At 36.0% G+C, this 17404-nt stretch overlaps 1 protein-coding gene across 6 annotated transcripts in view; it reads left to right on the top strand.

The window, feature by feature from the left end:
• Positions 1–17404, top strand: part of HECTD1 (HECT domain E3 ubiquitin protein ligase 1) — a 75824-nt gene that overhangs the window by 1522 nt on the left and 56898 nt on the right. For 5 of the 6 annotated variants that reach the window (XM_055556088.1, XM_055556086.1, XM_055556085.1 and 2 more), the window contains exons 2-3: positions 197–472; positions 13985–14219. In XM_055556088.1, the coding sequence (XP_055412063.1) occupies positions 333–472; positions 13985–14219 (375 nt within the window). In that variant the 5' untranslated portion in view covers positions 197–332. The remainder of the gene's footprint in view (positions 1–196; positions 473–13984; positions 14220–17404) is intronic. The other variant, XM_055556084.1, reaches the window with a different exon arrangement.

The raw sequence follows: 17404 nt of genomic DNA, 5'->3' as shown, positions 1-17404 counted from the left end.
AAGCTTGTTTGACTGACTTTGACAAAGACGGCTCTGGTTTCCAGTTTAAGCAGCAGCCTAATCAGCTTATACTCCTGTGCAAAACTGGTTTTATATAGTACAATGTATGAAGTTAAACCCGAGAAATAAGGAAAGTTGGATAACTACGGTTAAGTACACTATCCAAACATACTTACGAGTCTTTTCTAATTCCCAGGGCACCAAGAAAATCTGGCTCTTGCCGATGTAAAAGAAAAGAAAAAAAAAAATTAAGCCCACGCTGTTCAGTCCTGGACAATTAAAGGACTTTTTGCCTTTGCTTTTTAAATTTAAGCAAAGAAGCCTAAGAAACAATGGCAGATGTGGACCCAGATACATTGCTGGAATGGCTGCAGATGGGACAAGGAGATGAAAGGGACATGCAACTAATAGCCCTTGAACAGCTATGCATGCTGCTTTTGATGTCTGACAACGTGGATCGTTGTTTTGAAACGTAAGTACAGCCCTTCATCATCTTCATTTGGGGGTGCTGTAGTGACATGTATATAACATGTTTTCAACCATCTGCTGATTTGAGTTTGTATAAATTTTTCTTCAGTGAGTTTTATTTTTTTAATAGAAATTTATTTTAATTGGAGGCTAATTACTTTACAATATTGTATTGGTTTTGCCATACATTGACATGAGTCCGCCACAGATGTACATGTGTTCCCCATCTTGAACCCCCCTCCCACCTCCCTCCCATCCCATCCCTCTGGGTCATCCCAGTGCACCAGCCCCGAGTACCCTGTATCATGCATTGAACCTGGACTGGCGATTTGTTTCACATATGATAATATGTATGTTTCAATGCCATTCTCCCAAATCATCCCACCCTCACCTTCTCCCACAGAGTCCAAAAGACTGTTCTATACATCTGTGTCTCTTTTGCTGTCTTGATACAGGGTTATCGTTTCCATCCTTCTAAATTCCATATATATGCGTTAGTATACTGTATTGGTGTTTTTCTTTAGGCTTACTTCAGTCTGTATAATAGGCTCCAGTTTCTTTAGTGAGTTTTAAAACTTATCTTTTGAAAAGTTTCTGTAGTTTTGCATTTACAATCTTCTGAGAAATAAAAATTGGTAGGTAAACTAACTCCAGTAATGATAATTGTGATGACACAAATACATGTTTGTTGATTGAATAGGAATTAGTAGAGAATGCTAATTCTACCCCATAACCTGATTGATTCATTTTCAAAACATGAACTCAGAAAATGCAAATGCTTCTTTATTTCTGTATCAAGAAATTGACTTGAAATTGATATGAAAATACAGATAATAATGAATACCCTTTCTTCATTGGTAAGTTTTAGGACACTTTTTTTTTTTTGGGCATTGTTGTTTTGGGGTTTTTGTTTGTTTGTTTATTGTTTTTGTTTTTTTGGTGGCACTGTGTGGCTTCCTGGACCTTAGTTCCCCAACCAGGGATTGAACCCAGGCCACTGCAGTGAAAGCACCGAGTCCTAACCACTAGACTGTCAGGGAATTTCCTGTACTTTTGTTAAAGCAAATCATGGCTTTGTAAATTAAAGTTTTGAGAGGGTATAAATTGAATGTTAACCACATGGCATAGTTTTTGGAATAGTAGAAGCAGATTGAGATTTGAGAGTTTAAGCAATTTTATTTAGAGGATTATGTAGAATTCGTGCAAAAATGTTGAGGAATCATTACTAGATTGGCCATTAATGCCATGTTTTTCCTCTTATGTGATTCTTGCCCAGTTAGATTAACCATTCTTCTAAATGCTGAACATGTTTGTTTTTTATTTATTTTATATTTATAATTTTGAATTCTGGTGATAAGTAGGTGAAAACTCAGATGCTTCTATATTGGTTTTAACGTGATTTTGAAGTAATTAGTAGAAAATGTTTGCGATGTTGACAAAATTTGGTATAATTATCTTAATTTCTTTAAGGTGGGAATAAGGCCGTTATTACTCACTAAATTGATGTATTTTTGATCATCTTCATTTTTGAATAGATTGTTAATGAAGATGAATTAATAAATGAATAATTAATAATCTTAGTTGTAAGTCCCATTGAGGTGGTACTATTAAGATAAAAATCCTTATGAACAAAGTTTCCAAATCGCAGTCTGTGACTCATTTATTTCAAGTAGTTATTGTTATTGGCAAATTTTGAGAACATAATAATTTAGCCCCTCTGTTAACACTTGTTTTGGTCAGAATCATAGAACAGTGAAATAGATTTTTGAGCATTCATAGCTTTCATTAGAGGGTTTTCATTAACCTGAGAATTACTTTTGGTATTTTAAAAAGTCGTATGTACCAGTCACATCAACTATCATATCCTCCATTAAGTACTAACATGTAGTAGTAGAGGCATTTGTAATGACATTTCTAATGTGTCATTATATTAAAACAATTTTAAAGGAAATTGTTAAAATGTCAAACTCACTAATGCAAAATCCTACTGTCCTATTATAATTCTTATTCTTTTCATTATCCTTTCCAGACTTTAGTCATATTTGATATAATGTGGATGAAATTAAAATCAGATTCAATTTATATTTTTTATTTACTAAGTGTAGGTATAAGAGAATTTCAAATTGGAATGGTTAGCCCTATTTTATTTAGCATATCAGTAGATTGCAGAAGGAAATGGCAACCCACTCCAGTATTCTTGGCTGGAGAATCCCAGGGACAGAGGAGCCTGTTGGGCTGCTGTCTATGGGGTCGCACAGAGTCGGACACGACTGACGTGACTTAGCAGCAGCAGCAGCAGATTGTCTATCAAAAGTAGACATTTGATTAAATTTATGACAGTTGTTTTTTAAACCTTTAGCTTGCTTTCTTCATTCAGCAGCCAGATTTTCTTGTTTTCAGAAGGAAAATTGTCTTTAGTTTCTTTAAACCAGATATGCAGCATGGTGAGGTAGAAAGAATGGGTGTGTGTCATCAGAGACCTGGATTCAGATTCTTGGTTTGCTAAATGAAGTTTAGCCCTTGAGAGCTTTACTTTCTTCCTCTGTAAAAATGACAGTAATCTCATATCTGGTTCGCTCCTTGTGAGGAGTAAAGGAAAGAATGTGAAAAGTGTTTTGAGTAAAGTGAGCTAATTTAATATCATTAAATATCTAATGTTGAATTTTATTTGGAGACTATTTCATGAAACTGGTGGGTTTTGAAGAACCTTTAAAAATTCTTTGAAACAGTCAACAAATAAGGCAGGAGAAAAGCAGGATGATGTGCACATTTTAAATATGGGTGAAAATATCTCTTTTAACTTAATTTCATAAGATAGTAGCAAGTAGTCCTTTTGGTTATGTCAAGTAAAGCAAAAGATGCCTATATATTCAGATAAGTTTTTGTCTGATTAGCTTTTATTAGTAGTTATATGTTTGTTTAGTCAGGAAAGGCATATGGTGTGGTAAAAACAATGGCCTTTGGAATGAGATAGACATGGGTATAGGTTTTCATGGAGATTAAATGTGATAATACAAGTGAGATGCCCAACATAGTGCTCTAAACATAACAGTTAAGTGTTTCTCTTTCTTTAACTTAATATTGTCCATGGCTATCCACTTTTTGGTACCCGTTCTGACTTTTGTTTTTAATTTATTTTTTGCCGCGCTGGGTCTCCATTGCTCTGCAGGCATTTCTCCAGTTGTGATGAGCAGGCTCCTCTTCGTTGTGCTGTGCAAGCTTCTCCTTGCCGTGGTTCCTCTTGTTGTGGAGCACAGGCTCTAGGCACTTGGGCTTCAGTGGTTGCAGCCTGTCGCCTCAGTAGTGGCTGCACAGGCTCCAGAGCTCAGTAGTTGAGGCGCGTGGGTTTAGTTGCTCTGAGCCATTTGGGATCTTTCCTGACCAGGGATTCAATCTGTGTCTCAGGTGGATTCTTTAGACCACTGAGCCACAAGAGAAACCCTTTGACAGTCTTTTTGAAGTTAAGGGATATACATTTTCTGTGAAGCTGTGATACTTCTTATGCCTGAACTTAACAAGGTAATGCTCTAGAAAGTAAAATTCAAGTTCCAAGTTAGCTTTTGCTTTCATCTGTGATACATTAGTGAGTTAAATTTACGTTATACATTTGAGATAAATTTAATGAGTTATAAATGAGTAGTTTTGCATTCACATCAAAATAGGTGATCATTGTACATATTCTTAAAAGTAGATAGAATCCTGGGCAGTTGTAGATCCTGCTACTAAATCTTCAAATAATATAATTTATGTCTTGTGGGAAGAATCTAACATCTCCCCAGAAGATCTAGTAAATGGAATATTAGGGATAGTGCTTTTCGTAACCAGAAAGCTCATATTAAAAAAATAATCATTTTACTTAATTATGAAGACACAGAAGGATATACAGTAAAGTGTAAGTCTCCTGGGTGACCAGTTCTCCTCTCCAGAGGCAACCACCATTAATCATTTTCCTGGTGTATCTTCCCAGAGAGAAATATCCTAAGAAAGACTGCCTCAAGTTTGGATTCCAATACTGAATACAGTGGTAAAAGCCTCCTATTGTGCATGTACAGTAAAAACTATTTAAAAATACCTACAACAGTGTTGTCTTTTAATCTTTTAAATTATCTTCCTACTTTTTATTGTTAAAAAAAAATATGATGACCAAAGTAGATAACAATCTCTGCTCTTAAGGTGCCTGGTAGTCTAATAAGGAACACATATTAAATAATTATAGAAATGGTGGTTACAAGCTTTGATAAGTGCAATGAAGGAAAAGTTCAGAGTGCTGCGACAGCAGGTAGCAGGGGCCTGACCTGGAGGAGTAGGGTAGTCAGAGTGGTTTTTCTTAGAGATACGAAGAATGAGTAAGAATTTAAAGGATGACGTATAAGGTGGTAGGATAGAAGGATGTTTAAAGGGAAGGCAACATGTGAAGAATTTTGAAGTGGGATGAGCATGTTGTGGTTGAGGAATTTGGAGAAAGATAGTATGACAGGGCATGGAAAGGTCTCTGGAGAACTGTTGAAAGTTGGGGCAAGATCAGATAGAATCTTGTGTATGCTTTTGGTTTTTTCTTAAGAGCAGTGATGTAAAAGAGTCAGTGATGGGATTAAATGTGTCTTAAAAATACTCATTTTTTCTGCTCTATGGATAATAAATGTGTAATGAGGACAGAATAAATGCTTGTAGACTTAGATTTTGGAGGTAGAATAGTCAAATAGTTGAATGATTGGATATCTTAGTGAGAAAGAAGACAGTACCATGGATAATTCAGATTACAATGGATGATGATGCCATTCAGTGAGAGAGAAAATCAAGAGGACCATGTTTTCGTTTTTGTTTTTTTTTTTTGGTCACACCACATGACTTGTGGGATCTTAGTTCTCCAACCAGGGATTGAAACCAGACCCCTGCAGTGAAAGCGTTAAGTCCTAACCACTGGACCACCAAGAAATTCCCAGGAGGACCATGTTTTTGAGGGGTGGAGATCATGAATTTGGATTTGGCTACATTCTCACATCTGCTTTGCATTTATTTTGTTGTATTATGTTGTTTTGATTGCAATATATGAAAAAATTATCATCCTCCAATAGATGTAGCTGGGAAGGGAAGAAAGTTGTAATGATGTCTTTGCATAATTATGTATAGTTTGATATCATACTCGTTTGATATCATACCCAAAGTGGGCAAAGTGATAGTTTCTTAAGAGTTAATTATATTGTGGATTCTGAAATCATGTCAATGAACTTGTACTCTTGTAGATTAAAATCTATTGGTACTAATCTATTGTTTGGTACTTTGAGTGGGTTGTTTGTTTGTTTTTTTTTAAACCCATGTGTAAGTTTAAAAGATCTTGCACTGGTCATGTGAAAAATATTGATCTGCTGAGTTATATAGATATTCCTGGTGTTGCCATATACCATTCTACACTGTCACAAACTCATATTTGTTAATATAAGTACTTAATCAGAAAAGTCTTCAAATAATGGGATCTGTCAAGCTCATGGTGGCAGGAGCAAGTTTTTCAAAGTTGTAACTTAGCTTGAAAGCTCGAATGTTATCATTGGCAGCAAATACTGTCAGTTGTTTTTCCTTGAGGTGGAATGCTTACTTGGTTAATTTTTAAAAAAATGTTTGCTAGATATCCAAGTCTGAGTAACCACAATTTGTCTAAAGTTCTTTCAGGTAAAAAAGATGTTGCATGAAACAAGTGGCTAGTTCAACTCTCCAGCAGTTGTAAACTACATTTCCTTGACACAACCATCTTTCTTGAGTATGCAGAAGTGCTTTATGCTTACTTCCTATTTGTTTAAGTAGGATATTAAAAAATACAAATTAAAAGGTTTGAGATTGTGTGGCAGAAACCAACATAATATTGTACATTTTTTTTAATTAATTAAAAAAGGCTTGAGGTTTAATAAAATATATGTGTATATATATTTGCATTATTAAAGTAGTGAGGTTGACCTTTCTTTTCAGGCTATACCTTGGCAATGAAAATAAACGATTACCAATGGTACAGTTTAATGCTGCTGCCTTGATTCATGCTAAAGCACCAGCAGTTTATCCACCATTGCTTTTACATCATTAGTGTACATGTCAACACAAGAAAGAGAGTGATTAAAGAAGAGAAAGGACAGTTGTGCTGAATACGGGTGAGAGGTCAAGTATGGTGAAGACTCAAAGATGTCCTTTGGATTTAGTAACATTCTCAAGATCATTGATCTTAATGAGAACTGAGTGGAGTGGTTTGAGGACCAGATTTGAATGGGTTGAAGAGTAACAGGAAGAAATGGAGACCAGAGTGTGGAAAACTTTTTTGAGAAAGTTGTATTGGGAAAAATAGTGTGGGGCTTTTTCTTTTAGAGGTCATAGAGGAGAGAGAATGGAGAATTCATAGTATTCAGATTCTGAGAAACTGGGAGAGCGTTGGCTGCTGTTAATAGTAGTGCTTTTTAAACTGTAATGTGCATACTGTGAATCACCTGGGGATCTTGTTAAGATGCAAATTCTGATTCGTTTGGTCTGGTGTGGTGACTAATATTCTACATTCCTAGTACGTTGTTAAATAATGCTGAAGCTGTTGGTCAGAAAAATCCCACACTGAGTGTCAAAGCTCTGATGCACTGATGAAGAGATCAGATCAGATCAGATCAGTCGCTCAGTCGTGTCTGACTCTTTGCGACCCCATGAATCGCAGCACACCAGGCCTCCCTGTCCATCACCATCTCCCGGAGTTCACTCAGAGTCACGTCCATTGAGTCGGTGATGCCATCCAGCCATCTCATCCTCTGTCGTCCCCTTCTCCTCCTGCCCCCAATCCCTTCCAGCATCAGAGTCTTTTCCAATGAGATAGACTTATAGTAATGTGTTTCTTATTGTAAGGCAGGAAAGATGAAGATTTTTAGGTTTGATGGGAAAAACTTGAAGAGATTTCTGTCTGATGACATCTATTTTCTCCCTGAAGTAAGAGATTTTAAAAGAATGGTAACACTGAGAATGGGTTTGGGGAAATGATTACGTTCATGTAGTGCTAGTGACTTCATAACAGATGCCCCTGCCTATAAGCTAACAATACGCAGAGCTACAGTCTTAAAATATTTTTATGGTATTTCCCCCCCAGTTTTATTGAAGTGTAATTGACTATATTCTGAAAATACTGATTTGAATGTATCATTCTCTTTTATAAAATCTGTTGTGCTCTTTACCTAGTGAGTACAATTTAGATGCCTTCAAAGACCTCTGCTGTATCTCACACATACACACTATTACTTTTGTTTTCCATTGCTAAGCATAATGCCTGGTGTACAATAGCTAATATCCAGATACTGAACACATTGAAGAAATTCTGAACAACAGCAGAGTCTACATACTGGAATTTGACTTACTCCTTTTTCTTTTAGAGGGAAAGCTGTAATTTTCAACTGTTATGCCAGGAGTTATTGTTAGTTAAGAAATACAAAGTCCAGAATGGGAGCAGGGGCAAGAATGGAATAAAAGATAAAGTGGGGTCAAAGGATGTTATTTATTATCTTCAGGAAATAAAATTTATTAATCTTTTACATTTAAAATTTTTAGTTTTTTAAAAGTAAGTGACGTGTTCAATTTACAGGCTATATTCAATAAGACATCACTATTATAGATAACTTTATTTTTTAAATGTTTGCTTTCTTAATACTGTACATCTTCTGAAATCTTGGCCCAAGTCCAAGTGATATAGTGTGGAAAAAGCATATGGTAGTAATAGTATAGAAGATATTGCAGTTCTCAAAGGAAATTCTTTGTAACCTCATGAAACTTTTTTTATTCTTGTTTCAAGTTATCTCTGCTTCCATTAGGGAAAGATTCTTTCGTCATTGCAGGTAGTATTTTGGAAACTTGCTTAAGTTGGATTCATCTGAAGATTCTACTTAGTCTCATTTTTGTGGGTGACTGGTCTGACAGTAGTTCCGTGGAGACTGTGAGTGATCTTAAACTTTCCTAATTTGGCCACCTTTGGGTCTGTAAGTTGGTCTAGTATAGTACTAGATTGGATTTAATATGTAAAAGTAATTTCTACCTATGATATAAGAGGTAAATATTTAGCGAGTTTAAAAGTTGTAATAACTCTTTAATTGTGATGCATCTAAACTTTTGTGCCATAGATGTATTCTTTGAGTACTGTTCAGGAAGGACTGTGATTATTGTATACGTGCAATTTAATTTTCTCTTAACTTTATTTAAATTACATATGGATTTGACAAACACAGGGTTGTGTAACCACCACCACAATTGAAATTCAGAACAGTTCTATGGAAAATGAGAGATAAAAGTGGATTCACTTTTTGTGTTGTGGGAAGGGGTAGGGCAGGGGAAGGAGACCTGATGGAGATTGGGCTTGTGTGTGGGGAGTGGAGACATGTTAGAGAGGGATTAGGCGTAAGGATGAAGAAGCAGATCACTAAGAGAGCTGATGGGATTCTTTTTGTTTGGTTTCTCTTTCTATAAGCAAGAAAGTTCTTACTTTTTCTTGATATCATTCATTCAGCAAATAAAACTTGAGTATCTTCCCATATGCACAGAACTCTGTTGGGTGCTGTGTGAAATACAACTCTATTCCCAAGGAGCTTGCAGATTTTTAGGAGAGAGTTATAGTGGACAACAGAAAATGAAATACAAATATAAATTGTCAAAGTAAATTAAAACCAAAAGAAAAAAAAAAAAACCAGGAGTCCTGTTTTGGATAGTTAGAAAAGGTAACCCTGAAACTGAGGAGGTGACATTTAGGCTCACAGGAAGGATGACAAAGAACCAGCCATGGGCAAAATTGGGAGAAAAGCATTTTAGGCAGAGGGATCATCTCACACATTAGTATCTGTTTGTCTTTATCTTTCTATCTATTCATCCCCGCTGAGTTCATCCCTAGTTCAAATCTAACACCACAGGGTTCATTCTAGTTTTCTTTTTTGTGTTTCCATCTCCAGGCTACAATGAGAAATCTGGCTCCCATTGTCCTCAATATATTTATATACTTATTTATTTGATCACTTCCCTTGTCTGTATCAGTTGCTCATTACTGGGACATGCCCCTACACAAATGTTCTCTTTGTCTTGCTCATGCTGTTACACATTATTCCAGACAGACTTCCTCTTCCCTCTAGAAATACCTTCCTCAACAGTGGTGTGAAACATCTCTTATGTGGATGTCCAGGTAGCTATTTCAGTAGTTCAAACAAGAGTTTGAAGTTAGTTTAGATTAGGTTTGTAAAAGATGGTGTGGAGAGACGTGGACAGACTTAGGATATGTTTTAGAGAGAAAATTTTTGGGGTTTAACTAATGGATTGGATGTGTAATGTGAGCAAAATTAAGGGGGAGAACTAAGGATGATTGTCAGGTTTCTGGCTTTCTGTTTGGTTGTGACATTTGCAAAGCAGTGATTTGGGATGGAGGCATATTTGTTTTGAATATGTTTATTTTAATATGCCTGTGATAATTCTAAATGGAAATTGTGATTTAGTTGGTCTGGAGTAGAGATAATATTTTGGGAGTTTTCATGGTATGTAGATGAGATTTATAGCTATGGTGTATGAACAAAGGGAATAGATGAGATCAACTAGAGAAGAGAAGGGAGTTTAGAACTGAGGCTAGACTGGAAAACCAAGGGAGTCACTAAGCCAATAGAAAATTGAAGACAAGGTGTGAAATAACTCATTGAATTTTCTTGATTATGTAAATTTTTTTCTTCATATCTGTTAACATGGATTCACACCAAGGAAAAGTTGTGTTTGTGGTTGTAGCCCAGGAAAAAGGAAAGAAACGTGAAGGTCTTGTTCATAAGAACACAGTCAAGTGCTTCTTGAATTATCATGAAGCTGAGGTTGAATTTAAAGACCTAGATGAAATACCTATCAACACAGGGTTACTTTGGAAATGATAGAAAGAAATGGATACTCACCAACAAGTAAAAAGATGGTTTTAAGGCCTTATAAATGTTTATATCATGATGACTGTCTTAAAGCAGGCTATCAAGCAGAATGTTAAAAAAAACACTTGTTATAATTTGTTTTAGTTGCAGTATGAACTTTCAAGTAATATAGCTATAGTTCTTTCAACTATTCTGTACTCTTCAGAATTCATTAATTACTCTTTACATGTTATCTCTACTTCTTTTGCTCAATTTATAGTTAATTTGTATTGTTGGGGTTTTTGTAAATTGCTTTGGTTTCTGAATTGAAAAACTAGTGAATATGCCTAAAATACTTTCTCATGGTTGAAAAAGTAACTCAGGAGCTAGGAAAACAAAATTGTTTTTTCTTGTCCAACAGCCAGAAGTTTACAATAGATATTTTATACCACACCTTTGAAAAGTTCCCAAAGCAGGTTTTCATTATACCTGAAATAAAATAAGCTTTTACTTATGCAGAATACTTTTATTTTTCTCTTAGAAATAAAATTAATCACAGTTAAAGGCTAAGAATCTGTTTAGAACTTTCTGGTTTTTGTTTTTTAATTATCCCTTTAAATTGTTCAAGAACACGAGCAGGGAACGTAGTTTATTCCCCCAATGAGATACCACATTTCCCCATGAAATGTAGATAATTATACGGAACATTTCTCTTAAATTTTGTTTTTTGATGACTAGTTTTTTGTACTGTGTAAGATAGATGAACAATTTTCTTATTCTTAATATAAAGCATATGGTAGATCCATTCTTGCCATTTAATGTGACGACTGTCAACTTCAAAATTTTTTATTCTTTTTTCAAAAACTGCTGTTTTCTCGGGGAGAGGGGGAAACTACTTTTTAAAAAGACTGTGTTGTTTCTCAGTAGTAGTAACGCTTTTACAATCTTATCTCTTCAGTATATTCGTACTACATATGCCAGTGCAGAGAGCAGTAAAAATGCTTCAAGATTTCAATATGCTAGTCATTCTAATCTTCCCTGAGAACTACTGGACTATCTTCCATAATCTAATCTTATCCTCCTCCTCAGAAAAATTACAAGTAACTAAATTGGGAAAGGAGTATGTCAAGGCTGTATATTGTCACCCGCTTATTTAACTTATATGCAGAGTACATCATGAGAAATACAGGGCTGGATATGGATCACAGGCTGGAATCAAGATTGCTGGGAGGAATATCAACAACCTCAGATATGCAGATGATACCACTTTAGTGACAGAAAGTGAAGCGAAACTAAAGAGCCTGTTGAGGAAGCTGAAAGAGGAGAGTGAAAAAACCGGCTTAAAAATAAACATTCAAAAAACTAAGATCATGGCATCCAGTTTTATCACTTCATGCCAAATAGATGGGGAAAATGTGGAAATGGTCAGATTTCATTTTCTTGGGCTCCAAAATCAGTGTGGATGGTGACTGCAGTTATGAAATGAAAAGACGCTTGCTCTTTGGAAGAAAAGCTATGATAGACCTAGACAGTGTATTAGAAAGCAGAGGCATCACTTTGCCAACGAAAGTCCATATAGTCAAAACTATGGTTTTTCCAGTAGTCGTGTATGGATGTGAGAGTTGGACTATAAAGATGGTAACAACAACCCTATATACAGGACAGCAAAAGAGACACAGATGTAAAGAATAGACTTTTGGACTCTGTGGGAGAAGGTGACAGTGGGATGATTTGAGAGAATAGCATTGAAACATGTATATTACCATATGTGAAATAGATGACCAGTCCAAATTCGATGCATGAAATAGGGCACTCATGCACTGGGACAACCCAGAGGGATGGGATCGGGGCGGGGTGGAAGGGGGTTCGGGATAGGGGGACACATGTACACTCATGGCTGATTCATGTTGATGTATGGCAAAAACCACCACAGTATTGTAATGTAATTGGCCTCCAATTAAAATAATTAATTAAAAAACAAAGATGGCTGAGCACTAAAGAAATGATGCTTTCGAACTGTGGTGCTGGAGAAGACTCTTGAGAGTCCCTTGGACAGCAGGATCAAACCAGTCAATCCTAAAGGAAATCAACCCTGAATATTCATTGGAAGGACTGATGCCGAAGCTCCAATACTTTGGCCACCTGATGCAAAGAGCTGACTCACTGGAAAAGATCCTGATGGCTGGGAAAGATTGAGGGCAAGAGGAGAAGGGTGAGACAAAGAATGAGATGGTTGGATGGCATCAGCGACTCAGTGGACATGAATTTGAGCAAGCTCAGTGAGAAAATGGAGGACAGGAAGCCTGGCATGCTGCAGTTCATGGTGTCACAAAGAGTTGGACATGACTTGGCGACTGAACAACAGCAACAAAACAATGTGACCTAGGTTGCCAATGATGCTGGCTAGTAAAACCCACTTGTGTTTAATCACTGAATGCAAGAGGTCTTTATCTTTGATAATATTCCTGCTGCTGGACCCCTAAAGTGAACATCATCCAAGCAGATTAGAAAGGGCAAAGTTACTTTGACTTTCATACAGATATTTTTAAAAACCTACTAAAGATATGTGCAGACTAAAATTTGGATGAAACACAATTCAGCCGAAATGTTGAGAATACAGTAAGCTGTCTGTATCCACACTGTTTAATTTATGAACTTCAATATCCTGAGATTATGGTATCTACAGGGGGCCCTGACATCTTTCCTTTTTGAATATGGAGGAATGACTATAGTGCCTTTTGTGATATCTGTAGATCATTTAAAGTTCAGTTTATGCAGCTAGGTTAAAGTGTTTGATGGCATATAACTACGATCTCTACTAAATGTAATTTATGTGGTTTTTTTTTTATCATTTAGGTGTTGATAAAATATTGATTTAAAAATGTAAAATGTGCTTTTGATAAAGCTGTCTTATGCAGGTTTATATAGCACACATTAGCTATTCATAGGCGGGAAGGGGAGCTAATGTTAATTAGTTTAATATGGTGCCAAGGTACTGAGCTAAGTGTTGAATGTGTATAATTTTATCAAATCTTCATAACATCCATATAAAGTAGATATTGTTTATAGATATTATCTTTGGTTTACAAATGAGGAAACAGGACCAGAAAGGTTACACAGCTGTTGTTCTGTGTCTTACCCTGGTCTGTTAAACCCCAAATCAGCATTTGTTCCCATGAAACATGAATTGAACAATTCCCATAAAACATGAATTGAACAACGTTCTTGGCATTCAGGAACTCTTAATGTAAATAAGGAAATAAAATGATACATTAAACAGCGTGGGTACTGTTTTTATGAGGCTTTAGGAACCCGAAAGTACCACTTAACAATTTGGAGAGGTTAGGGAAGGTTTTAGAGAGTTGATGTTGGAGCTGAGTATTGAATAGGAATGTTTTTTGAACATGGTTTCACGTTAATGCTGCTACTTTAAACTGTTTACAACCTGATATTTTCAGCAATGATGAAATGATCATGTGAGTGTTATTATGGCAACAAAAGCAATATGAGAAATCTTACCTAATATACATGTGGAACGGAGTATTGAACATAATGTATTATGTGATAGTTTTTCTAATCTGTTACCTTGGTGACTTTTGGATGTTAAGAATTTAGTAATCCTGGGTGTAATATGATTTCTTTCACTACAGATGTCCTCCTCGCACTTTCTTACCAGCCCTCTGCAAAATTTTTCTTGATGAAAGTGCTCCAGACAATGTGTTAGAGGTAACAGCCCGTGCCATAACATACTACCTGGATGTATCTGCAGAATGCACCCGAAGGATTGTTGGGGTAGATGGAGCTATAAAAGCACTTTGCAATCGTTTGGTTGTGGTTGAACTTAACAACAGAACAAGCAGAGACTTAGCTGAACAGTGTGTAAAGGTAAGTCTCAATTATTTATTGGTACATTTGAAGATCTCTCAGAGAGTGAAAAGTACATTTTGCAAAAAAAAAAAAAGATGAAATTCTTTTCATTATCAGCTTTTATTGAGAGTGGTTGAAAACAGTAGAAGTCATAGTCCTTGTGGTACCAAAAGAGATCCCATATGCCTTTGGGGAAAGAAATCTTTAAAGAAAAATTGTAGGTCACTGATAGTGCTTTTCTCTGTTGCCTCAGTGCTGTTTGGTTTCTGGTAGCCACTAACCCGTTAATACAGGTTATTTCTGATCTTATCCAAAATGACTTTATATGCATGTGTTAATGACCGTGACAACTAACAGTAATCTGCTAGGCATCATTCTAAACACTTTGCATGTATTAACTCATTTAACTTCATGACAACTCTGTATGAGGTAGGTGCTGCTAATATTATCACTTATATTTTGTAGGTGAAAAAAATACAAGCATAGTGAGATTAAGTAACTTGCTTGGGGTGATACAGGTAGTTAGTGGCAGAGAGCCAAGATTCGATGATGAGTAATTTGAAGATTAGGAAGTCTGATTCCAGGGCCTGTAAATTTAATTATTTTGCTATACTCCTGTTAGAGTTAGCTGTTTCTTTTTATTATTGGTGGGACTAATTATTAACTTTATGTGACTCTAAAAGCATCAGTACTGGTAAGTAGTTTATTGGAGCTGCTTGGTGAACATATTTAGACTTTATGTGATTCACTTTTTAAAAAAAAATTCCTAAGTATTTTCATTCTTTTTATGATTCTTGCTGCTCTCAGTTCAGTTCACTCGCTCAGTTGTGTCCAACTCTGCGACCCCATGAATTGCAGCACGCCAAACCTCCCTGTCTATCACCAACTCCCAGAGTTTACCCAAACTCATGTCTATTGAGTCGGTGATGCCATCCAGCCATCTCATCCTCTGTTGTCCCCTTCTCCTCCTGCCCCCAGTCCCTCCCAGCATCAGGGTCTTTTCCAGTGAGTCAACTCTTCACATCAGGTAGCCAAAGTATTGGAGTTTCAGCTTCAGCATCAGCCCTTCCAATGAACACCCAGGACTGATCTCCTTTAGGATGGACTGGTAGGATCTCCTTGCAGTCCAAGGGGCTCTCAAGAGTCTTCTCCAACACCATAGTTCAAAAGCATCAATTCTTCGGTGCTCAGCTTTCTTTACAGTCTAACTTTCACAAACATACATGACCACTGGAAAAACCACAGCTTGGACTAGACAGACCTTTGTTGGCAAAGTAATGTCTCTGCTTTTTAATATGCTATCACTAGTTTAGCAATTTTCAAACTTTTTGCCTCAGGATCCCTTTATAAGTCTTAAAGTATTAATGGACTCGCAGAGAGCTTTTGTTTATGTAGGTTCTGCTTGTTTCTATTTACCATCTTAGATATTAAAACAGACTTTAGAAACATTTATTCATTTATCATAAAATAACAAGCTCAGTATGTGTTAACATACATTACATTTTTAATGAAAATATACCCCGAAGAAAGAGAAATTTAGTGAGAAAAGTAGCATTGTTAAGCATTTTTGTGAGTCTCGTTTGAAATGTGTGACTTAATAGAAGACAGCCAGATCCTAGTATCTGCTTCTGCATTCAGCCTTTTGCTATATCAGAATTCATATCACTTTTAGAAAACTCTAGCTTACACTCCTAAAGGAATAAGAAAGAAAAAGACAATTACTGTTATAGTAGTATTATGAAAAAAACAGGGACCCCCTGAAAATGTCTTCCCCATGCTTTGAGAGTTGTTTTTATAGGTATTAATATCTTGACTTTCTTCTCTGTGTTTATAGATGTATTTCTGTCTGTGTCTGGCCTCAGAGGAAGAGGTATCCATTTTTTCTGTTCAGAGTTTTTTTCCCCTCTTGGTCACATCACTTCAGTTTTCTTCCAGAACTAGGACTTTAATCCATTGCATATATTCACTGAGCTATATTTTCAAACTTTTTCTTATCTGTTAATACCCTGCTCTCCCTTTCTCTTTTTCCTTTGCAGATTATTAATTCATTTTTCACTTCTTCAGTGGTAGTATTTCCTAAGGCTCTGTTTTTACCTTCTTAAAGCTATATATTTAAGCTTTAAGATGAGATTTGTCTATCTGCCTAGACAATCTCATCTATGAGCATCAGTACCATTCATATATAAATATATGCCCTTTACATCTTTATCTCTAGAAGTGACTTCTCTCTCAAGTTCTAGACTCCATATTCAAAGGCCTGTTGGACATATTCACCTGTTGCCTGAACTCATTGTCTTTCATTACAGATAAACTGCTCTCTTGATAAGTGGCATCAACTTGTGCTCATTCACTTTAGACAGTAACCTGTACTTTATCCTTTATTTGCTTTTCTCCACTCCACACATGTAATTAATGATCAAGTGCTTTTCTAGTTTATTTTCTTCTATTTGTTCCTGCCGTTATTGCCCTGGTTAAGCCCTCATCCTTTCAGGAATATTAATGCTTGAGTTTTTGCGTTTGCCTCTACACTCTTCTTATACACTGTTTTCCCCAGTTATTAACTGGGAATCCAATCATATTATTTTTCCTGCTTGAAACATTTTTCTTGCTTACAGAATAAAGTCTAAATTTCTGGTATGCCTGTAAGAACTAAGTTCTAGTTCTACCTGAACATATTAAATATCATATAATTTAGAAAATAAAAGTGACTTTTATTTATTTATGTTTAAATATTTATTTATTTGGCTGCTCTGGGTCTTTTAGCTGTGGGATCCTTACTTGCAGCCTGCAAAACACTGTCGTTGCAGCATGTGGTATCTAGTTCTCTGACAAGGGAACCTGGTTTCCCCTGCATGGGAGTGTGAAGTTTTAGCCACTGGTCACAGACAAGTTCCAAAAAGTGATTTTTTTTAATGTATTTTTAATTTTTTTTATAGTGAAGCAGGTAAGGTGTTTATTGGGAAGAAGAGTATAGTACTTGTGGATAGACACATGGGTGGGCTCAGAGAAACTTGCCCCCAAAGTGATTTTTAATGTCTTTAATATTCATAGAGTATGTGTGAAGATAATGAATAGTTGGCATTTATTGATTTGTTTTTTTTTAATGTCTAGGACTTTTATAGACTTTTTCTAAATTACTTGTAGTTCTTAGCTTGCCATACAGGTTTCACCACCTAAACCTATGCTGTCTAATATGGTAGCTA

The sequence above is a fragment of the Bubalus kerabau genome, chromosome 19, assembly GCF_029407905.1.
Source record: "Bubalus kerabau isolate K-KA32 ecotype Philippines breed swamp buffalo chromosome 19, PCC_UOA_SB_1v2, whole genome shotgun sequence".
In the NCBI taxonomy this organism is placed as follows: Eukaryota; Metazoa; Chordata; class Mammalia; order Artiodactyla; family Bovidae; genus Bubalus; species Bubalus kerabau.
The sequence above is the reverse complement of the archived record's forward strand: the minus strand, read 5'-3'. Positions and strand labels throughout refer to the sequence as shown.